Genomic DNA, 24,751 nt, shown 5'->3' on the forward strand with positions numbered 1-24,751 from the left:
TCACGATACTGTATCAAACACTCGAAAGGTGTTAAGAGAGTAAGTCTTAAATGTTCTCACCACAAAAAAGAATTGGTAACTATGTGACAGGATGGAGATATTAGCGAAGGCTATGTGTTAATTATTTTGCAATACATAAAGGTATTAAATCAACATATTGTATACCTTAAGCTTATATAATGTTATGTGTCACTTATATCTCAATAAAGCTGGGGGGAAATAGCATAAAATGTGGTATGCTTAGGGGGTGCCTGGGTGGCTCCGTTGGTTAAGTGTCTGACTTTGGCTCAGGTCATGATCTCAATGGCTTGTGAGTTTGAGCCCCGTGTTGGGCTCTGTGCGGACACCTCAGAGCCTGGAGCCTGCTTCGGATTCTGTCTCCCTCCCTCTCTACGTCTCCCCCCACTTGCACTCTGTCTGTCTCTCTCTCAAAAATAAATAAACAGTAAAAATGTGGTATACTTAGGGATAAATTTGACAAAGATGCACAAAACCTCTATACTGAAAGGTAGAAGATATCACTGAGAGGAAGTAAAGAACGCCTAAATAAATGGAAATGTATAACTTATTCATGGCTTCGAAGACTCAATAATGTTAAGATGTCAGTTCTCTCCAAACTGAGCCAAACTGAGCCACAGAGTCAACATAATCCCAGTCAAAATTCACTTTTGTAGAAATTGAAACACTGATTCTAAAATTCAAATGGATATACACAGTACTTAGATAGCCAAAACAATTGAAAGAGAAGAACAAGGTTGGAGGGCTAACACTGCATGATTTCAAATTTATTATATACTAATCAAAACAGTGTGGAATAGTATAAAGATAAATGAATAGATCACAGGAATGGAGTAAAGACTCCAGAAAGAGATCCACACACATATGGCAACTGATTTTCAATAAACGTGCAAAGGCAAATCAGTTGACAAAGGATCATGTTTCTTTCTAATGTTTATTTATTTTTGAGAGAGAGAGAGCACAAGTGGGAGGGGGCAGAGAGAAGGGGACAGAGGATCTGAAGCGGGCTCTATGCTGACAGCAAGGAGCCTGACATAAGCCTTGAACTCATGAACTGAGAGACCATGACTTGAGCCAAAGTTGGACATTCAACTGACTAAGCCAACCAGGTGCCCCAAGAAAGGATCGTTTATTTTAATCTTTTTAAAAAATGTTTACTTTTTGAGAGAGAGAGAGAGAGAGAGAGAGAGAATACGAAGCAGGCTCTGTACTGAGAGCAGAGAGCCTGATGCAAGGCTCAGACACACAAACTGCGAGATCATGACTTGAGCCAAAGTGGGACGCTTAACCAACTGAGCCACCCAGGAGCCCCAGCATCATTTTTTAAAAAATAAATGATGCTGGAATAATTGGATGGCCATGTGTAAAAAAGTGAACTTCAATCCATACTTGAATCACATAAAAAATTAACAGAAAAGAGATCACAGAACTAAATATAAAATCTAAATTTTCCGTGACCTTGGATTAGGTAAAGAGTTCATAGATACAACCCCCAAAGCACACTCTGTAAAAGAAGAAAATAGATAAATTAGGCTTTGTCAAAATTTACAATGTCTCATGAGAGGTGCCCGGGTGGCTCAGTCGGTTAAGCATCCGACTTCAGCTCAGGTCATGATCTAACAGTTCGTGAGTTCGAGCCTGGCGTTGTGCTCTGTGCTGACAGCTCGGAGCCTGGAGCCTTCAGCCTGCTTCAGATTCTGTGTCTCTCTCTTCTCTCTGTCCCTTCCCCACTTCATGCTCTCTCTCTCTCTTTCTCTCTCTCTCTCAAAAATAAATAAACATTAAAAAAATTTTAATGAAAACTTAAAAAAAAATAAATAAAATGTCTCATGAAAGACACTGATAAAATAAAAACAAAAATTTGCAAAACACATATCCTATAACTTGTGTTCAGAATATACAAAGAACTTTCAAAACTCAATAAGAACACAAAGTTCCCTATAGAAAACTGGACAAAATATTTGTACAAATACTCCATCAGGGAAGATATATGGATGTTAACTATTAGACATTACGAACGTGCTAATTAAAACCATAGTAAGATACTACCACCCACCTACTAAAATGGCTAAAAACATTTTAAATGGACAATTCCAAATGCTGGTAAAGATGTAGATCAACTGGAATTCTCATACATAGCTGGCTAGGATGTAAAATTTTACAGCTGCTTTAAAACTCAGTTTGGCAGTTTCTAATAAAATCAAACATACACTTACTGTACAACCCAGCAATCCCACTCCTAGGTATTTACCCCAGAGAACTGAAATCTTCTCATCACACAAAATCAGTAAATAGACTTCATAGCACTTTTATTTATAATCACCCAAACTGGAAACCATCCAAAGTAGTGGATACACAAACCGTGGTACATTTATACAGTGGAATACCACTCAGCAATAAAAAAATACCAAACAATGGAAGCATACAAGAGGATGAATGAGTTTTTAATGCATTATACTAAGTGAAAGAAGCCAGGCTCAAAAAGCTTCGTGCTATATGATTCCATATATATGACATTCTGGAAAAGGCAAACCTTATAAGGACAGAAAAAAGATGAGTATTTTTCAGGGCCAGAAGTAGTGGGAAGGAGTGACAACAAAGGGGTGTGTGTAATTTTTTGCTCTATATTCTTGACAGTGGTGGTGGTGGTTATAGGACTGTACACATTTATCAAAACACATAGAATTATTTACATTGATAAATTATTAATATCAATTACTGATAGCAATATCAATAAACCATAAAACTGTTTAAAATGGAGATGAGTAGAGGTTATAGAAAATACACAGATACAAGTTTGAATTGGAAATATGTGGCCATATTGTTTATCTCTTTGAAAGAAGAGTTTAATTATGACATACTAAGTAATGGGGAGTAATTGTTGGGTTTATTCCATAAAGCTGACAACATAAATGGAATGTTTTAGGTAATGACATCTGTCATTAGCACTTAAAGTGAACTAATAAAAAGAATGGAATCAGCAAATTCAATCAGGAATCGAATCATCGTAATCCAAGCATAAGAAAATAAGAAGCTGGTTTTAGGTGGTATTACTGGGAATTGAGAAGATGAGCTGAGATCCAAAAATGATATTTGCAAAAATGGAAAGGCACTAGGAACTGCAGGTAATTAATTAAAAAAAAAGACTAAAAGATTTAAGAAGCACTGACAGACTGTGACAGAATTTGAAGGTGAGAAGGTAATGCGTGAGATGACGATTCAAATTTCTTATGTACTGAGGATCAAGAGAAACATCTCAAGGAAACTTTCTAGGAAGCTAAATCTAGTACTAAAGTACCAGTGAAGGGGAACCTGGGTGGGACAGTTGGTTGAGTCTCAGACTCTTGATTTTGGCTCAAGTCATGATCCCAGGGTCGTGGGATCGAGTCCTGTGTCGGACTCCCTGCTGAGCATGGAGCCTACTTGGGATTCTCTCTTTCTCTCTGCCACTCTCCCTTGCTCGTATGCCTGCCTCTCTAAAATAAAATTTAAAAATTAAAAAGTAAATTAAAAAAATAACGTACCGGGGCACCTGGGTGGCTCAGTCCATTCAGCATCAGACTCTAGGTTTTGGCTCAGGTCATTATCTTGCGGTTCATGGGTTTTAGCCCTGCATCATCAGTACAGAGCCTGCCTTGGATTCTCTTTCTATCCCTCTCTCTCTGCCCCTCCCCTGCTCTCTATCTTTCTCCTCCCCCCTCAAAATAAATAACCATAAAAATAAGTAAATAGGGGTATCCATATGGCTCAGTTAAGCATTGGACTTAGGCTCAGGTCATGATCTCACAGTTTGTGAGTTTGAGCCCCGCATTGGGCTCTGTGCTGACAGCTCAGAGCCTAGAGCCTGCTTCTGATTCTGTTTCTCCCTCTCTCTCTGCCCCTCCCCTGCTCACACTCTGTCTCTCTCTCTGTCTCTCAAAAATAAACATGAAAAAAATTTTAAATAATAAGTAAGTAAATAAATAAAGTGCCAGAGAAAACCGGACTGGGGATGTCAAAAGCAGAGTCATCAGAATTCAGTATGGATGAATCCTTGCATGTATATGAAGGAAAGACTGGTGAATAGTAGGCAGGGTCCCTAGGGCAACCTCACGTATGGGGATAAGGAAGAGGAGAAGACTGGGAGAAAGGGCAGGTAATAAATTGGATGTAAACCAGTAAGAAACCGAGGAAACCATAAGAGACTCTTAAATACAGAGAACAAACTGAGGGTTTGCTGGAGGGGAGGTGGGTGAGGGGCGGATAGGCTAGATGGGTGATGGGTACTAAGGAGGGCACTTGTTATGATGAGCACTGGGTGTTGTATGGAAGTGATGAATCACTGAATTCTCCTCCTGAAACCAATGCTACACTATATATTAACTAACTTGGATTAAAATAAATTTAAAAAAAAAAGAAAAAAGAGGAAAAAAGAAGTTAACAATAAAAATTTGAACATATAGAATTGAAGAGAAAAAAAAAAGAAACAGGAAACTCAAGCAAAACACGGGGAACATGAACAAGGTCACTCATAGAAGGGGAAACTCAAACAGACCACAACAGATCAGTCATGAAAGGCTGAAACTAGGTATTGGAGAGATGTGCAATAAAAAAATGAGATGCCACTTTATACCCATTGTTGGCCAAAAGATGAGAAAGCTTGGTTCTACTAATCGTTGGCAGAAACTGTTGCTAGTATAGACTTGTTCAGTCAACCTGAGAACTATATGGTGGCACTCAGTCAAATTCAGGATGGAAATATACAATGATCAGGCAAATCCCTTCTTCTGTAAACATCCCCTGAGACATTCTCACCCTCCATAAGGGAACACTGCTGTAGAAAGTTCTCGCAGAGCTGTTTGTATTAGCTGGGAGCTTCATTTAGCAACAACCCTAGGTTCCGCCACAGGGTGAATGGTTAAGATGTGCTGCTGGCACAGGGGGGATGCTTTGCAGCAGTCTGAAGGAGGGAAGCCAGCGGAATACACTGCAGTATGGACAGACCTCATGGATGAGTGAGAAAGAGGAACAGAATTAAGACACGTGGTACAACACAATTTACATACACTAAGAATACCTACTCACACACCAACCCTCTAGGCTTTAAAGACCACCGCACAAATTCAAAGACCAGACGCAGTAGGTCAGTTGCCCCTGGGAGGACATGTAGGGAAGGAGCATGTGGAATTGGCATAAAAGGGAAGACATTTTAAAATTTTTTTTTTTTTCAACGTTTTTTATTTATTTTTGGGACAGAGAGAGACAGAGCATGAACGGGGGAGGGGCAGAGAGAGAGGGAGACACAGAATCGGAAACAGGCTCCAGGCTCCGAGCCATCAGCCCAGAGCCTGACGCGGGGCTCGAACTCACGGACCGCGAGATCGTGACCTGGCTGAAGTCGGACGCTTAACCGACTGCGCCACCCAGGCGCCCAAGGGAAGACATTTTAGAATACCTGAACGTACAAGGAAAGAGTCTAAGATAAAGGGGGTGGGAGTGGAGTAGAAAGAATAAAAAGGCCTTAGATAAGATAAGGCGGCACGTATGTGATCCAGGGTGCAGAGACTAGAGACAGCTCTCCTGTCAAAAAGCCAAACAACCAAGACAATGGCTTCTTGCAAGGGTTGTACTTAGAGACGTTGTTTAGGTATCAAAGACGCTTCTGTCAAGCATCTCCAATAAACGACCAACGTTTAGAACTTTCAAGGCCAGTTATCGTCACAGCCTCTTCTAGAAAGAGTCGATTTGTTTTTGTGTCCCCCGTCTGCTCTGATCACACTCACCTGAACAGCTCTGATGTGGGGTTTCTCCCTCCAATGTCCATGGCCCCTCTCCTTGCTCCAATTTGAAGATGACCTCTGGTTTGGGAACCTGGTACCCTGTTGACAGGACATGATACAGGATTGGGTCCAGCTAATTGGGTTTCAGGGGACTTTCAGTGACATTTCCATTTGCCCTTCAGAACACGCATTGCACCGGGAACAGGGTAATAATAATAGTCATGGAAAGGGAATGAAGAATCTTGGACCAATCAAGGATGACACCATCACACACTTAAGATGTTCCAGAACACTCAGCAGCTGAGAATGGAAATAGCACACTGACGCCCCTGGCAGACACACAGGGCAGCTGTGCTTACCCACTGAGCGCAGGTGGCTGTAGTTCTCCAGTGTCACATCCCGGTACAGGCGTCTCTGAGCAGGGTCCAAATGCTGCCACTCTTCCCTGCTGAAGTTCACGGTCACATCCTCGAATGACACGGAGACCTGTAACAACACAATCCTGTTCAAGGCAATATGGTCAGCACTGGGGGGTTGGATAGAAGGCAAATAGGAAGTTGTTTTCAATGACGTATCTGTATATGACATAATGACATAATGTATCACACAGGGTTTGCACTCAGTGTCTGGTTTTGTATTTTATGAGAGGAAAAAAAAAAACTTGTTGAAGTATCTTAGCATTCATTACGTATGTAGTACACTTATTCATTGATTTATGCAGTCATTCTTTTTCAAAAATGAGGATTAAATTAGGCTTTGTTTAAATCCGCTAGTTAATGTGGGCACTATATACATTTACTGCTTGATTATGTGCCAGCCATGGCAACATAGAATTGAATGAACTAGAATTGACTAAAAAGAAACGTAGGGGAAAAGGCAAAACAATAAAGCCTTTAAAATTAATGCAGAAAATTCCTTCCCAGGTTTTGGCACCAAAAAAAAAAAAAATGCAGAAAAAAGACATGATCTCAGATTAGGAAAATAATTCTCAAAACAAGATGCAAAAAACATTAACCATAAAGAAAGATTGATGTCTGGCTACAACACGTTTTAAAACTTCTATTTATTTAAAAGACAGCATTATAAGAGAACAAAAGGAAAGCCACGGAAAAGGAGAAGATATCTGCAACACATAGTACTGTCAAAGGGTTCATATCTAGAAGATGTAAAGAACTCTTACAAACCAATAAGAAGAAAAGAGAGCACCAAGTAGAAAAGTGGGCAAAGCATTTGAACAGGCATTTTACAAAAGGGGAAATCCAAGGTTTCAATAAACATGAAAAGGGCTTAACCTTGGTAACCAGGGAATGTAAATTTATTTTTTTATTTTATTTTTTTTTTTAATTTTTTTTTTCAACGTTTTTTTTTTATTTATTTTTGGGACAGAGAGAGACAGAGCATGAACGGGGGAGGGGCAGAGAGAGAGGGAGACACAGAATCGGAAACAGGCTCCTGGCTCCGAGCCATCAGCCCAGAGCCTGACGCGGGGCTCGAACTCACGGACTGCGAGATCGTGACCTGGCTGAAGTCGGACGCTTAACCGACTGCGCCACCCAGGCGCCCCAAGGGAATGTAAATTTAAACCACAGTGAGACACCACTATATGACTTCTAGAATGTCCTCAATAAAAAAGACTGATAGAATGGAGTGTTGAGGAGAATATGGTGCAATGAGAACTCTCATATTGTTGATGGTGTAAATTGGCACAACCACGTTAGAAGGCATTTTTTCTTTATTGGGTAATGTTGAAACATGCATACACTAGGACACAGTGATTCCATTCATGGAAATATGCCCAATCTGAATATGCATACATGTGCAATTAGAGGCATGGTCAAGAATATTTATGGCAGCATTATTCAAATGTGTGTAATATTTCATGATAAAAAGTTAAAAATTAGTAATTAAAAAAATCAGCGTTCAACATAATAGTAACAATATCTACTCTGTGAAAAATATTAAGAATAGTTTCTTAGTTGCTTTCATTTGCATAATCTCTAAGCGTATACCCCACCCACTCACAAACTAACCAAGACCGGTTTTCTGCTAGAGAGATCTGGGGAGTTGAAGGAGGGAACCATGTGAATGTATTACCTATTCAAAAATTAAGTTAGGGGTGCTTGGGTGGCTTAGTCGGTTAAGGGTCCAACTTTGGCTCAGGTCATGAACTTGCAGTCCGTGCGTTTGAGCCCTGCATCGGACTCTGTGCTGACAGCTCAGAGCCTAGAGCCTGCTTCCAATTCTGTGTTTCCCTCTCTGTCTGCCTCTCCCTGCTCGTGCTCGCTCACTCTCTCTCACTGTCTCTCTCTTTCTCTCAAAAATAAACAAACATTTAAAAACTTAAAAAAAATAAGTTAAAAATTACCAATGGGATGAAAATGGAATAGACATAATTCTTCCTAGGTCTCCTGCTAAGTATAGCTAAAACCCCTGGATATTATATATAAAACAAAGATAAGAATACTCTGGCCGTTGGAGAGAGGGAGGCAAACCTGTCGTGATCCTCAGGTGCTAGAGAAACTGGCAACTTAGAATGCCAACTGGCACAGGCAGGAACAGCCAGAGAAATCTGCTTTCATTAGTTCAAGTACCAGGAAAAAGGCAACGTAGCAAGAGAGAAAAACCTAGATCATATTGCCCTGTTCCAGCCAGGCATCACAGAAATAACTGTGCCCCCTACTTCCATTCTTATCAGTAAAGGCTGAATGGGGAGGCTAGATTTTCATTCCAGCCTGTGGGTAATGGGACCCTTCCCCCACAGCGTCAATTTAGGCTAGGTGGCGATCTTGGACTCCACCCCTGACTCAAAAAACGAGGTGTCAGTCTTGTCTTCCCACCAGGGTGGTGTCAGAGGTGGTCTGGTGGAAAGCCTGAAATTCTACCCACCCCCTCCCAGTAGCAACAAGGTGCTTGGCCCCTTCTGGGGTGTCAAAGGAGGCCAAGTGGGGAACTTGAACTTCCACTTCCACGTGGCAGTAAGGAGGATTTTTCTGAATCCTCTTCCGAATTCTCTTCAGAAAAAGATTCTCCTTTTCTAGCAGAACAGTGTCAGAGGAGGCCTATTAAACACAAGATTTAAATAATATCAAAGTCTCATAGTTCTCCAAAATATCCAGGACATAATTGAAAATCAGGCATCATGTGAAGAAGCAGAAAAATCTCAACTGGAACGAGAAAAGATAATCAACAGACACCAACACTGAGATGAGACAGAAGTTAGAATTATCTGACAAGAATTTTAAAGCAGCTATCATAAAAATGTTTCAATACACTTAAATTTGAAAATAGAAAGTCTCAGCAGAGAAAGAAAAGATATAAAGACAAACTGAATGGAAATTTCAGAACTGAAAAATACAATGACTAAAAATTTAAAACTCAACTGTGGGCTCAGCAGCAGAATAGACAGTACAGAGGAAAGACTCAGAGAACTTGACCATGGAACAATGGAAATGATCCAATATGAACAGAAAGAGAATTGGCTGGAAAAAAATGAGCAGAGCCTCAGGGACCTGTGAGACTATAATCGGAGATCTGGCATTGGTGTCATCAGAGTCCCAGGAGGAGGGGAGAAAGAGTGTGGGGCTGAAAGAGTATTTGAAGAAATTGACCGGAATTTTCTCAAATTTGGCAAAAGTATCAACTTAGAGATTCGAGAAGCTGAGCGAACCCCAAAAGGGTAAGCCAAAGCAATCTACACCAAGACACATTATAATCAAACTCCGGAAAGCTAAAGACAAAGAAAAAAATCTTGCAATCAGCAAGAGAGAAACCACAACTTACCTATTGGGGAAAAACAATTAAAGTGACAGTGGATTTCTCATCAGAAACCATGGGGGAGAGAAGGAAGTGGCCCAACAGTTTTCAAGGGCTGGAAGAAGAGAACTGTCAACTCTGAATTCCATATCTGGCTCTGGTAAAACTATCCTTAAGAAATGAAGTGGCACTGGCCAATACATACATGAAAAGGTGCTTGGCATCATTAATTATGCGGGAAATATGAATCCAAACTACCATGAGATACTACCTCACACCCACGAGAATGGCTAGCATCAGAAAGTCAGATAGCAACAAGTGCTGGTGAGGATGTGGAGAAATTGGAGCCTTTATATATTGCTGGGGGAGTGTAAAATGGTACAGCTGCTTTGGGGAAACAGTCTGACAGTTCCCCAAATGGTCAAACATAGTTGCCACTTGACCCAGCAATCCCATTCCTCGGTATATGTATCCTCAAGATAAATGAAAATATATGTCCACATAAAAATGTGTACACATATGTTTATAGTGGCATTACCCATCATAGCGAAAAGGTGGAAACAACCAACATGTACATCAGATGACGAACGGATAAACAAAATGTTGACCCATCAACATTTCCAATAAAATGGAATATTATTCGGCCATAAAAAGGGACGATGTACTGATACATGCTACAACATGTACACGCACAACATGCTACATTCTTCCCCGTCTGCCTATGTACAAATCTACCCACCTATCATATGGAATGGTGACTTCCTACTTTATTCATCAGGTTATAATCGATGATTATCATTATTTATTTTGCCACTCGAATTGTCCCAAATTTGGCCAGAGGGAGCTCCTTGAAACATTACGTTGAGTGAAAAAAGCCAGACACAAAGACCACAGATTATATGATCCCATTCATGTGAACTGTCCAGAATAGTGAAGTCTAGAGGACAGAAAGTGTATTTGTGGTTGCTTAAGGTTAAGGGAGGCAGGGAACACGGGTGGGGTGGGGAGGAGTGATGGCTAAAGGAAATGGGGCCTCTTTTTGAGGTGATGGAAATGTTGTCAAATTGATTGTGGTGGTGGTTGCTCCTACCCATAAATATAAACAACAGTAAGTTGTACACTTTAAATGGGTAAATTGTATGGTATGGAAGTCATTATTTCAGTAAAACTGTTACTAAGAAGAAATGAAAAGGAAATCAAGATATTCTCAGATGAAGGAAAACTAAGAAAATTTGTTGCCAGCAGACCTACCCTGAAGGAATGGCTAAAGGAAGTTCTCAAAACAGAAAGGAGATAATAAGAGAAGGAATTGGAACATCAGGAAAGAAGAAAAAATGGAAAAAGCAAAACTATGAGTAAAGACAGTAGATATTTGCTTCTCCTCTCGAGATTTCTTTCTTTTTTTAATTTTTATTTATTTATTTTGAGAGAGAGAGTGTGTGTGAGCAGGGGAGGGGCAGAGAGAGAGAGAGAGAGAGCGAGCAAGAGAGAGAACCCTAAGCAGGCTCCATGCTGTCAGCACAGAGCCTGACATGTGGCTCGATCCCACGAACCATGAGATCATGACCTGAGCCAAAATCAAGAGCCGGACATGTAACTGAGCCACCCAGTACCCCACCTCTTGAGTTTTTTCCTAAACTATGTTTGAGGGCCAAACCAAAAAGTCTAACATTGTCTATTGTGGATCTCCATCTATGTAAGGGAAATATTTAAGACAACTGTATTATAATATAAACTGGTGAGGGTAAAGGGATTTTTTTTTTTTTTGAGGGTAAAGGGATTTAAAGGCAGCTGAGTTTTCTATACTTTAACTGGTAAAATTTTAACACCAGTAGACTTGTTTGGTGATGGAATAGTGCTGTATGTGTATTATTGCCCAGGGATCAATGCATGGTTGGCAGAGAACTACACACACACACACACACACACACACACACACACACACACACACTGTAGCAATGTCAGTTTCCTAGTGATTCAGGATGTAACCACTGGGGGAAACTGGGTAAAGGGATACATGAGACCTCTCTCTACTATCTTTGCAACTTCTAGTAAATCTGTAATTATTTCCAAAGAATACCAAACTACCAATATGAGCCTCAGAAGGACCGGAGGAATGGACACACCAGAAAAGATCAGAATGCTATTAAAAAGAAGCACTCACCAGAAAAGATCAGAATGCTATTAAAAAGAAGCACTCAGTTCTCCCTTGTCTGCCTACCTACAAACCTATTTACCCATTAAATGGACTGGTGACTTCCTACTTTATGCCGTGGATTATAACTTATTGCTATCTTTATTATACTTTGCTACTCAAATTGTCCCAAATTGGACCAGAGGGAGTTCCTTCAAGGTAGCTCCTGTGTCCTGTCGACTCGTCCCCTTCTTTTGAGCACTTCATTACTTTCCGGAACAATGAGTTCTTCCAGGATCATTTTGTACTCTCTCTGCTCTAGCCCTGGAGTCTGTCTTTTCTCCAAAAAGCTCTAGTTCTTGGTGACTAATGACAAATCGAGGTGTGCTCACTGTGCCTGGCATGTAATTATACTTCCAGCGGTCAGAGAGAGGAATATTTTCCCCTTATAGTAGAATGCCAACTAATCAATGTAGGAGAAATGATGGGATTAGAACATCATTAGGGAAACAGTACAGTAATTAACTGTTACACACAAGAATCACCACAGGATGCTAAAATCAGAGAACATGAGAAACAGGACATTTATGTAGTCTCAAATTATCCCCCCACAAAATGGTTTTTAATTACGCAGGGAAAGATGGTCATGTTATAGTACTTGACGGACACCACTGTAGTCGTGGGTAATCAGTTAGTATTATCAAGAAAGGTTACATTGATATTGAATGCCTGCTGACATGAAGCCCTGAGAGGAACACAGCATCATTTTTGTGATATTTCTGAGAAAAAAAATGAATAACTTAAATCAAATGAGGAGGCAGGAACAAATCCAAATTGAGGGACATTCTTCCAAATGTTCAGTGTCACGAAAATCAAGGAAAGGCTGAGGAACTTTTCCCGATTAAAGACTAAAGGGACATGACAATTAAACACAATGCAGGCAGCTGGATTGGATCCTGGATCAGGGGAAAATGCTCCAAAGGACCTTATTGTGACAACTGGGAAAACTGTATATTACACATGAGATGTCAGATAATTAGATAATACATGGTATGTTAGTACCCTCATGGTATGTAGTAACATCAGTATGAAAGTTCTTGATTCTGGTAACTGTACTGTGGTTATGGAAGAGAATGTCCTTGGTTTCGAGAGATACACATTGAAGTATTTAGGGGTAAAGGGGAATTGTGTCTGCAAATTACTCTCAAATGGTTCAGAAAATAAAGTTTTAACTATATCTGTGTGTATAAACATATACACACGCACACACAAACATACATGCATAAGTCAAGAGACAGCAAAAGCAAATGTGGCAAGATGTTACTATTCTTGTAACTTCTCTTAATTTTAAAATGATTTCCAAAGAATCAAAAGTTTCAAGAAAATCCAAGCTTTGAAACTCCTAGTAGAAAATGTAAGTGAGGGGCACCTGGGCGGCTCAGTCGGTTGCACATCCGACTCTTGATTTTGGTTCAGGTCATGATCCCAGGGTCGTGGGATCGAGCCCTGAGTTGGGCTCCGCACTGAGTGTGGAACATACTTAAGATTCTCTCTCTCTCTCTCTCTCTCTCTCTGCCCCTCTCCCCTGCTTGCGTGCTCTCTCTCTAAAACATAAATAAATAAATAAATAAATAAATAAATAAATAAATAAATAAATAAAATTTAGGTAAATGTTTGTTCAGGCCTTGGGGTAGGTGAGGATGTCCTAAACAAGACAGAAAACATGCTAAGTATCAAAGAAGAGATCCAATGATTTGACTATGAGGAAATGAGGAGCCTTTATTCACTTTGGGGGCCTGGGTCACCCTCCCTTTGTTGGTGAATGTTCAGGGGCACCAAGCAGGCAGGGAACTCACAGTACGTTCTCCACCACCAATAGCTCCTGGAGGCAGATCCGTAGGCACCAGAACATGCCCAGCACTTCTCCACCCACCAGCTCTCCTGAGCACGGCCCTGAGGGTTACTGAGAGCAGGACCTCCACTTGGGCCCCTAGCAACACCCCCTGACTTGTGCCCCCTTCTTCACCCAAGAGCAGTCAACCAGGGAGAGCCCCGGGGTCAGGCTTGAGCGAAGCTCTCATTTTGCCTGCCCATCCAACCCACCAGCTTGCTGGCTATCCAGGACAGGCCCACAGGTGTGTGGGTAACACAGGGGAGGAGCCTCAAGCAGCAGGACAGGAGTGGCTATTTACCCACCAGTAGGAATGAATGAAGATGTTCCATCATTTTACACTCTCAAACATTTTAACAACTCCAGTGGCCCAAGCTGGTGGATGAAAGACCACCCTCATCTGTCTCTCCCCTCCCTGGGAGTCACTAAGGCCACATTCTCAGGGAAAGTGTACAAAGACCATGATAGGCATTACGAGCATTGACACAAGATGAATACACGCAAGGTACGCTGCCCACAGCTGCCCCTCTTTGATCCTTTCCCCACTAAAATAGAAGCTTTGGGAGGGGGCATTTTGGTACTAGGAATTTGGGTAGAAAGTAGCTGGTACAGATTCACCCAGATTCCATTCTCATCTGCCACATATGAGAAGGTTTGATTTTCTGGCCCATTTCTACCATGGAGGATGGCATGTGTCCCTATCACCACCAGGACCCCTACAAGGACTTCTTCATCCTAGGTGAGGGTCCCCACTCCAGCTCCTCATGGCTCTCCAGCGACCCACACAGCAATGTCTCCCTTCGGGATCACTGGAACCGGCACACTGTGCGCTCTCATCCCCAGGGCGTGCTGGGCTGCCGGGATTGCCCGCTCACTACCCACTGTGTCCCTGCCACCTTCTCTGTCCCACCCTGCAGCTGGCTTAGGGCTGGGTCCTCCCACTTTGGGGGCTGCCCTCACTCGTGCCCGAGAACATTTCTGTATCACCTCCTGTGATATATGATCTTGCCTTTCTACACCCCGTCCCAGCCTAGCAGAAGGGCTTCCAGCATGTTCGCTGAGCCGGCTGAAAGTGTGCGGTGACCTCTTGGCTCACTGTGCCCTCCCTAGAGGGCAGATACCCAGCCTCTCTGTGTGTCTGCCCTTGGCGGGGGTTGTTCGGATCCTTTCTGCTCCCTCTGGCTATTCCCGTTCCCTGGTGCCCCTATGCTCCTCTCTCTGGCTTTCCCCTGCTTCTCCTGCCCACTACTGTGCCTCACTTCTCCCTGCTGCTCCCTCTGCTGGTCCTTATTCCGTCTGCATAGTCCCCATCTGACTCTTCCTTGGTCCCTCTGTTTCCTGTTCCCTCTTAATGTAGGTTGTCCCTGGCCTCTTTCCTGATTGCCCCTGGATGCCTCTAACTGTTCCACGCCTCCTGTGTCTTCTTCCCTTTGACTGCTTCCTGCTGCCCCTGACTGTTCTGTGTTTTCCTTGGACAGTTTTCCCTTGAGCTGATCCTTAGTCTGTGGTACATTTCTTCTGATTGTGCCCTAGTCAATCTGGCTGTTCCCTGGTCCTGATGAGCCTTACTTGTTCCTTCTGTTTGACACAGATTGACTGCCCTTTGAGCCCTCTGACTGCCGCCCAGTCCCAATTCTTTCCTGTGCCTTGGGCAGTCCTGGAATGCATTTCTCAGACACCCTCACTTGATGCTCCCACATCTGGTTCGGGGACCACACTTTGCGGAGAGCTGGTCGACCTGGCTCCTGGCCCAGGCTCTTGACCACCAAAGTCTACTGGTTCTGTGCACTCTGCACCATGCTTGATTCTGTACTTTCACCTTGTCCATCGTTTCCATCATGTCTGACTATTTGCTGGTTCCTCTGGTTGCCTCCTGGGTAGGGTGACCAACTGTTCCAGTTGTCTAGGACTTCCTCTGTTTTAGCAGTGAAGTCCCACGTCCCAGGAAATCCCTGTCACCTTATTCCAGGGAACTCTGGTGGTTCCTCAGCCTCTCTCCAGCTTCTGCGACTGTCCCTTCACCCCAGTGCCTGTTGCGTGGGGCCTCTGGCTGGCAACTAGCTTCAGGAATGGCTACTATGCCTTTCAGCTGTTCTCTAGTCCCTCTTGCTGCTCTCTGGTCACTCGAGTCGCTCTCCAACACCAGGTAAACTTTGAATGCCCACTTCGTTGTGTCCCTGTCCTCTGGTTAGCCCCTGGGACTTCTTAGTAGACACCCAGTGCCCAGCACAGCTTTGCTGTTCCCTCTGGCTGTTCCCCAACCTCACAGACTATTCCTTGTTCCATGTGGCTCCTGGTTTCCTCAGCTACTCCTCAGCCTGGGAGGCCTTTCTTTGTCCTTCCAACTGTCCCATGGGTCAGTCCCTTCCCCACCCCTCCACCTGTTCTGCAGCCTCAGCAGCTGGTCCCTGCTTCCTCTGGCTGCTATCTAGTCCCTTCCCATTCTTTCCTATTCCTTGTTCCCTGGTACCTCTGCCTTTCCCCATCCCCTCAGATTCCCCTCTAAACCCTGGTGCCTTGAGAAGTTGCTTGTCTCACAGGCTCTTGCCCAGAACACCATACCCACCTGCTTTTTTTCCATTTTAGAGCCAAATCTTCTGTTTTCTCATCCCTCTGGATGGTCCCTGCTCCCTGTGGCTGCTACCTGGTTCCTCTACGTTCTGATCCCTGCTCCTATCTGGAGCCCCCTCTTACTGTTCTCGGACCAGCTTCCTTTTCCTTGCTCTCCATTTCTCCAGCCCCAGTGACTGTTTCTTGGTTTCTCTGCTGCCCCTGGCTTCTGGGCTTCTGTTTCCCGTTTCCTCTGTTTGTTCCACTGCGTTCTCAATTGTGCCCGGGGCCCCTTGGCGATCCTCTGTCTCCAGCAAGTGCACCATGGTTCCCTCAGCAGGTGCCTGGGGCTATTCCGCATCCCTCTTTCTCTCACTGACCCTTCTGCCTGTTTTTCCAGCTCCAGCCACTATTTCCTGGTCCTGTTCTTGGGAAGGAAGAGATGAGTGGAGAAATGTGCCTCGTACAGCCCAGAATCATTCATCTAGAAATTCCCACACACCCGCTGGCCAAGAGGCCACTTGTAGAAAGACTGGGGAGGACCACGTTGTTGTGGCCCCAAACTGTGGGTCTGTGATGGAGATGACGGAGCAGAGCCTAAACGCCTCCACGGGTACAAGTGCACTGCAGTTAGGCAGCATTTCATTTGCCATTCAACGCCCTTATTCCTTTGACCCAAATATAATTTTGGTGACTCGGGCAAAAAGATTTAAGCGTAGGAATTTTACCACAGCAGTGTTAATCACAACAGAAAACCTGAAACACCCTAAATGCACACACAGTGGAGGGGTTAAATTAAAGTTTATCCAAAGGACATAATGCGGTGTGTTATGTGTACGTGAAGACAAAAGTATTTAGTGCCTAGAAAATTATGTTAAACTGTCAAATTAAAAGCCAGGCAACTGGGCGCCTGGGTGGCTGAGTCAGTTAAGCATCCAACTCTTGGTTTTGGCTCAGGTCATGATCTCACAGTTCGTGAGATCAAGCCCTTGGTTGGGTGGGTTTCGTACTAACGGTGTGGAGCCTGCTTGGGATTCTCTCTCTGTCTCCCCCCCTCTTTCTTATTTTATTTTATTTAAAAAAAAGGTTTTTTTTTTTAACATTTATTTACTCTTGAGACAGAGAGAGACAGAGGATGAATGGGGGAGGGTCAGAGAGAGAGAGGGAGACACAGAATCTGAAACGGGCTCCAGGCTCTGAGCTGTCAGCACAGAGCCCGACGCGGGGCTCTAACTCATGAGCCGTGAGATCATGACCTGAGCCGAAGTCGGTTGCTTAACCGACTGAGCCACCCAGGCGCCCTCCCCCCCTCTTTCTCTGCCCTTCCCCTGCTCACGCACTCTCTCTTGCTCCCTCTCAAAATAAATACATAAACTTAAAAATAAAAAATAAAAATAAATAGAAAGGAGGCAACCAAATGCTGTGATTCCATTTTCAAACTTGAGCTATATAATGCATATGTATATGGTACGTATGCACACTCACAGCCCCACACATATACCCATATACGTGCACGTATGCGCATACAAAGGAAAAATCAACTGAAAGGAAATATAGCTAAATATTAACAATGGTTTACTTTGGGTAATGCTGGAATTACAAGTAATGTTTTATTCTCTTCTTTTTGTTTACCTGCATTTTCTGACGTTTTATTGGGAAATAGTGAAGTTGTGAAATAATAAAACCAAAATAATTTTTTAATGTTTACTATGATCCTAATGACCATATGACCCTGAGCCCCTGTGACAAGGAGCCTGTCCCAGAGGTGACAGCATCCAGGAAGGTCCGAAGGAGGGGGCTGTCGGGCAGGGTCTGGCTCTTTCATCACATTCCCCTCTTTACAGATTCTCAAGGGGGAGCTTTTTTTTAAAAATTTTTTTTAATGTTTATTTATTTTTGAGACAGAGAGAGACAGAGCATGAGCAGGGAAGGGGCAGAGAGAGAGGGAGACACAGAATGTGAAGCAGGCTCCAGGCTCTGAGCTGTCAGCACAGAGCCTGACGCGGGGCTCGAACTCACGGACCGTGAGATCATGACCTGAGCCGAAGTTGGACGCCTAACCGACGGAGCCACCCAGGCGCCCCTCAAGGGGGAACTTTTAGTGGGAAACTTGGTTTGGCTGTAGTGCGGCAAGGGTGGAGGACACATTCAGGAGACCTGGTCCCAGTCCAGTGCTGTCACTCACAATCTGAGAGGCTGGGGCAAGTCATGTCCCTTCTCAGGCCATTACCATCTTCGAAAAGAGGAGGAAGACCTAGAAGGACCCTGGAGAATGTTGTCACCCTATTTCCCTGCCATCCTCTCAGTTCCAAAGAAAAGGGATTTTTCTGCCTAGATCAGGATAGAGGAGAAATCAGCAAATCTCCAGACACAAAGGGAAAAGGAGGGTCTAGTGTGGATCAGCTGAGCATCTGCAAAGAGCCAATGGAGAGGGCAGGGCCTGTGTCGGGGGTCGGCGGGGGAAGCGTCTCTCTCTGGCTAGGACCCCAGATGTAGGGTGGCCCTCCCATCCCACCTCTCCTCCATCAGCCACATCACAGGTCCATTGAAACACACAGGGCTCTGGATGTGGGACAGCAGGTGGATGGTGATCTGATAGCCTAGAATCTGCCACTTCTGTGGCCCCTCTGCCCCTTCCCTGAGGGCCTGCTGACAGGTCTGGGCTGTGTCCTCACTGAATGAATTCCTGCCCCTGGGGTCCTCTGCCTGCTCACCTCACACGAGCTGCCATGTCCCTCTGGAGCTAGGACCGAGGACCACCGGGGAGAACTCTGGTCAGCTGGCATGTTCCCGCCGGGCCTCAGCTCTCAGGCTCTCTTGCTGACGACTCCACTCTTCCCAGGAGCTTGAAGTCAGGTAGACACCTGTGGACTCAATCAGAGCTGCTGGGGCCGGGAGGTGGGTCCTGCAGCCTTCAATGCGGGGTCTGGCCCAGGGGCTCCTCAGAGACTCCAAGAAACCCTAGAAAGACAGTGTCCACATAGTCCGTCAATCAGCAGCCACCCCACAGATGCCTCCTGGGGGCACCAAGGCGGGCAGCTCTCTGTGCTGGATACTGTGAAAGAGAGAAGTTTAGTAAAACCGACACCAAGCATTAGCATATAACATGAAAAAAAAATACTCATAGGATTTGGTATAAAATGAATGAGGCTTTGAATTCCAGGTCTTCTATGTTCTAGCTAGAATCTGGGGCAAGTCACTTTGGTCTGAGTTCCTTCATCTTAAAATTGAGGATGAAAACACTGGCCTCATAGGGATGTTAGAGATAAATGGTATAAAGCCTCTAAAGCACTCACCCCTGCTTGCTACCTGGAACATATTCCAGTGATACTAAATATTGCTATTATTACAAGGTTGCAAGGCATGTTTTATCAGGTACCTCATTTAATTTTCAAACTCATCCTGGGAACTAGGTAATTCTGCTATTATTATTCCCATTTATCATCAGATAGAGGTGTTCAGAGATATCAAGAAATCTGCCCCAAGATCACTCAGATTAGGGGGAAGGACAGGGACTCGAAGCCAGGTACGCCGGGCTCTACAGTACATTTTCTTAACTACCATGCCAGATGGTGTTCTGTACATGGCAGAGTCATAAAAAACATGATTTCCATTTCCTGCTGCCCTTAAAGTGCTCTGGCTAGGGGATGATCATGTCACATGTGTATAAACTGAGTTTCTGTATAATTCAGTGTATGTTCTGGGCAACTTATAAAGCCCACCCTCTTCTGCCATAGATGAAAACATAAACTCATTGCCTCCCTTCCCCATCTCCCACCTGGGTCCAGAAAACCAGCATGTCTGCATAGGCTCCTAAATCTGTAACCCCCACTGCTTGACAAAACCGTGTCCCAGATGGCACCATCAACTGGTTTCCATAGGCTCCTCAAATAATCACCAATACAGGCAATTGACCCTCAGTAGAAAACCAATCACTGATCTACTCAATGCCCTTTGAGGGCCAAACCTGACCTCCTAGAGGACCCTATAACTCACAGCCCATATATAGAATGAGGGACTCCCATCAAACCTTCAATAACAGTCCTTCACATACTAACTCGCACAGTCCTGCATTTACAGATATCCACAGGTCCCAATCAATGACTCCTATAGGGCCACCGAAACTGACTCCCGACGATTTGTAACCTCAGGCTTGCAATCAATCATTCACCACCTCCACGTTCCAATCAATAACTCGCATGGGCTAATCGATGCCTTCAGATATTTACATCTCCAACTCTTATAAAACCTCAAGAATTTCCCGATTGTCACTCACTGCTCCAATATGAATCACATCTATAGGCTTTAGATTATCTAATCCTAATGGACCCTAACTCATTGATCCTCCCCCACAGAAATCCCCCCAATCCTGGACTCCCAGAGGAACCAAATCAACCCCATATCTGATTTGGCACTGAATTTAAAGGATAAAAAGCAAACCCAAAACACTTCCAGGAAGAAACAACACATTATTTACAACGGAAAGGGCTCACAATGGCACTAGACTTTTTATTGGCACCAATAGGAATCATATTAGAAGAAAACATCTACAAATTATTGAGAGAAAAGGGCTGAGATCCGAGAATTTTAAACCCATCCTAGTTCAATACCATTCTTCTGTCAGCGCAAAAGACGATTTTAGACACAAAAGCATCTACAGCATTATGCCAATATTCCTATCTCAGGAGAATACTCCAGGGAGTAGTCTAAACAATTATAAACTGAATAGTAACAGAAACCTCAAAATCAGAGGAAAGCAGTCTTGAGAAATGATTCTCATAATACACAGTTATATCTGAATAAAGAAAAATAATGTAATTGGGCATTTTGAATAAAGAAGATCATTACTAACTGGAAATTTTAAAATACCCTGGAAAAATCTACTGAGTGAAATGAGGAGGGGAAGGCCAATCAATCACATACCTCTATTAGTAGATCCAAATAGTAGTACAACATTATCGGATCTAGTAATAGAGAAAATATAGATCATCATACCTGTAAGAGAGGTGAAGGCAACTACTAGCAGAAATTGATAAAAATAATCAAAACTCCAAACTCTCAGAAGCCCAAGATATTAAGACCTTTTAAAAATTATTTTTTATTAAATTTTTTAAAATATTTATTTATTTTTGAGAGAGGGAGACAGAGTGCGAGCAGGAGAGGGGCAGAGAGGGATGGAGACACAGAATCCGAAGCAGGCTCCAGGCTCTGAGCTGTCAGCACAGAGCCCGACACGGGGCTCGAACTCGCAAGTGGTGAGATCGTGACCTGAGCCAAAATAGGATGCTCAACTGACTGAGCCACCCAGGCGCCCCAAATTATTTTTTTTTAATTTGAGAGACAGAGAGAGTGAGCACAGGCAGGGTAGGGGCAGAGAGAAGGACAGACAGAATCTGAAGCAGGCTCCATACCATCAGCACAGAGCCCGATGTAGGGCTCAGATTCACAAACCGTGGGATCATGACCTGAGCCGAGACCAAGAGCTGGACACTTAACTGACTGCGCCACCCAGGCGCCCTGAAATTTAATACGTTACAATTCAACTAAACTGAATGAGCTGAATCCTGCCATAAAAGGTAAAGACGATGGGACCGGTTAACAAAACAAAAATACAGTCGCCACACATCTAAATAAAAAAGACAAAGATGTGAGATGAAGCACTGGACAGAAACATGCCGTGCTATTTATCATTCTTTCTGTTATGGTCAGCACTCATTATGTCTTAGTTAGGAAAGCTTTGCCTACCTCAGGGTCATAAAGATGTCCCATGTTTTCTTAATTTTTATTGTTCTTTCACATTTAGATTTATAGTCCTCTCGGGAAGGGTTTTGGTGCATGGTATGTGTTAGGGTCAAGATTCATTTCTTCCACATGGATATCAAGGTGATCCAGCATGGCTTATTGAAAAGACTACCCTTTCTCCACTGCTCTTCAATGTTGCTCTGTGACTGTATATGTGGAGGTTCATTCCTGAACTCTGTATTTCCATTGGTCTATTTGTCTATTCTTGGACCCGCACTACCGTGTCTTAATTAATGTGCCTCATATCAGGTTTTGCTATCTGGTAGAATAAGAGGTTATTAAATTAGACTACACTAACATTAAAGACCTCTGTTCATCAGAAGATGAAATTAAGAGCGTAGGGGCGCCTGGGTGGCTCAGTCGATTGAGCGTCCGACTTCGGCTCAGGTCACGATCTCACAGTTCGTGAGTTCCAGCCCTGCGTCGGGCTCTGTGCTGATGGCTCGGAGCCTGGAGCCTGCTGCGGATTCTGTGTCTCCTTCTCTTTCTGCTCCTCCCCTGCTCACACATAGTCTCTCTCTCTCTCAAAAATAAATAAAAATTTAAAAAAAAACCCAAAACTTTGAGCGTAAAGGCAAATCCCACAGTGGGGGAAGTTAACTGCAATACCTGTATCTGACAAACAATTCATGTCTCGAATGTATCAGGAATTCCTAGAAACCAATAGGAGCCAGAGGAAAAGAGCAAAAGGAACAGGAACTTCCCGAAGAAGATACCCGAGTGGCGAGTAAGCCGAGGAAAAGATGTTCAACTTCATTAGTTAGCAAGGAAATATAAACTGCAATCAGACATGCCTTCATGCCCACCAGAAATGGCTAAAACGAAAACGATGGCAAATAACCAAGAGACCCGGTGAGGATACGAGGGGCGGAAACCCGTAAGTTGTTTTTAAGGAGCACAAAAGAGTACAAACACTTTGCAGAGCTGTTGGGTGTGGTATTATCTACGAAAGCTGAACATAGGCAATATCCTCCTAGGAGTGTACTCCCGAGAAATGCGAACACATGTTCACTGAAAGACAGGATATGTTCAGGGTGGCTTTATTCAAACCTGAAAATTAGGCAAACGCCCATCAACATCAGACTAGATAAATAAGTGGTCTTACAGGCATACAAGGAAGTACTATACAGCAACAGGAATGAACAAGTGACTACAGACAACACACATGAATCTCATCTGATGCATCGGCCAAAGAAGCCAGACCCAAAAGAGCTATGAGTCAACACTGTACGATTGTGTTTATATAACTTTCGAAAACATGTAAAACCAATGTATTGCCGCTAGAAGGCAGGATATTGGTCCCCCGTTGGGAGGAGGTTGGGGATTGGAAAGGAACACAAGGGGGTGTCTTCTGGGTGCTAGTCACGTTCTATTTCTTAATCTAGGTGGTGGTTGTGCGTGTTCACTCAGTCTGTTAAAAAATCATCAAGCTAAATGTGCATAATCTGTGCAGTTTTCTGTATTATAATTAAACATTTAAAAAACATATGACACACCAGGCAAGTGCAAGAAAATGCAAGCACATCTAGAAATATGATGATTGAGGTGGAAATTAAGCCCAAAGTGCTCAATACATTAACAAAGGGGGCCATTTTTAATAATAAAATATACAATAAAGAAGGATGTAAACCTTTGCATAAACCTTTAGTGGTCATTCAATATATACAAATAAAACTAGCACAGATGCATGAACTCACATGAAGTCTTTTTTTTTTTTTTTTTTTTAGAGAGAGAGCACGAGTCAGAGAGAGGGGCAGAGGGAGAGGGAGGGAGAGAATCCCAAGCAGGTTCCATGCTCAGTCAGCACAGAGCCCAATGCGGGGCTCAATCCTACAATCCTGGGATCATGACCTGAGCCAAAATCAAGAGTCGGATGCTCAACCAACTGAGCCACCCAGGTACCCCAAAACCACATGAAGTCTTAAAAATCATGGGGCGCCTGGGTGGCTCAGTCGGTTGAGCGCCGACTTCGGCTCAGGTCACGATCTCGCGGTCCGTGAGTTCGAGCCCCGCATCGGGCCCCTGTGCTGACAGCTCAGAGCCCGGAGCCTGTTTCAGATTCTGTGTCTCCCTCTCTCTGACCCTCCCCCATTCACGCTCTGTCTCTCTCTGTCTCAAAAATAAATAAACGTTAAAAAAAATTTTTTTTTAAAATCATAATTATGGAGACTTCCTCTTGTGGAGATGGAGTAGATATGTTTAACTGTTTTTTCTGCTACATACAACTAACAAGTGTGGACATCATATATAAAACATAGGAAGATTCTGAAAGAAATGAAGAAGGCATATTGGCTAGGGATCCTGAGACCCCAAAAACGATGTGGCAGTACGGGGTTTTCTTTTAGCCTCAGATATCCTAGACTTGGTGCTGGAGAAGCCAGCAACCTAGAAAGGCCAATGGGTGCAGACAAAAAGTGCCCAAAGAAAAGCCTGCTCTCTCTAGTCAAAGGACCAGGGAAGAGGCAGTCTAGGAAGATAGAAAACTTTCAGACAATGATGGCTCTACTCAAGCCAAGCACCACAGAAAACACTGGGGTCCCACCACCATCACTAACAGCAAAGGCCAAGTGGAGAGCCCATATTCCCACCCTTGACAAACTGTAACTTCTTACAGTACCCCCAGCCCAACAACCCTTGCCCCCTGCCAAGGCGGTATCAGAGAAAGCCCATTAGGGTGCTGGAGCTTTCTGCCTTGCTGGGCAATAGTAACCACTGCCTCTTCCTCTCCCACCCGTTGGTGACAGTGGAGACAATGTGAGGAGTCTGGGCTCCCATCCTCACCCAGAGCTAACACAGTGTCCTCCCTTCTCCCCACTGAGTGATGTCAGAGGAGGCCTACTAGAG

The 24,751-nt window shown here is 43.7% G+C and overlaps 1 protein-coding gene across 5 annotated transcripts in view; it reads right to left on the minus strand.

Moving 5' to 3' along the window:
• The window catches only part of ZNF41 (zinc finger protein 41), a 45,824-nt gene that overhangs the window by 10,390 nt on the left and 10,683 nt on the right, over positions 1-24,751 (minus strand). For 4 of the 5 annotated variants that reach the window (XM_058712268.1, XM_058712270.1, XM_058712269.1 and 1 more), the window contains exons 2-4: positions 18,820-19,066; positions 6,137-6,263; positions 5,781-5,876 (exon numbers count right to left, since the gene is read on the minus strand). In XM_058712268.1, the coding sequence (XP_058568251.1) occupies positions 5,781-5,876; positions 6,137-6,263; positions 18,820-18,891 (295 nt within the window). In that variant the 5' untranslated portion in view covers positions 18,892-19,066. Of the gene's footprint in view, positions 1-5,780; positions 5,877-6,136; positions 6,280-18,819; positions 19,067-24,751 lie in introns of all 5 variants that reach the window. The other variant, XM_058712273.1, reaches the window with a different exon arrangement.

The sequence above is a fragment of the Neofelis nebulosa genome, chromosome X, assembly GCF_028018385.1.
Source record: "Neofelis nebulosa isolate mNeoNeb1 chromosome X, mNeoNeb1.pri, whole genome shotgun sequence".
Taxonomy (NCBI): Eukaryota; Metazoa; Chordata; class Mammalia; order Carnivora; family Felidae; genus Neofelis; species Neofelis nebulosa.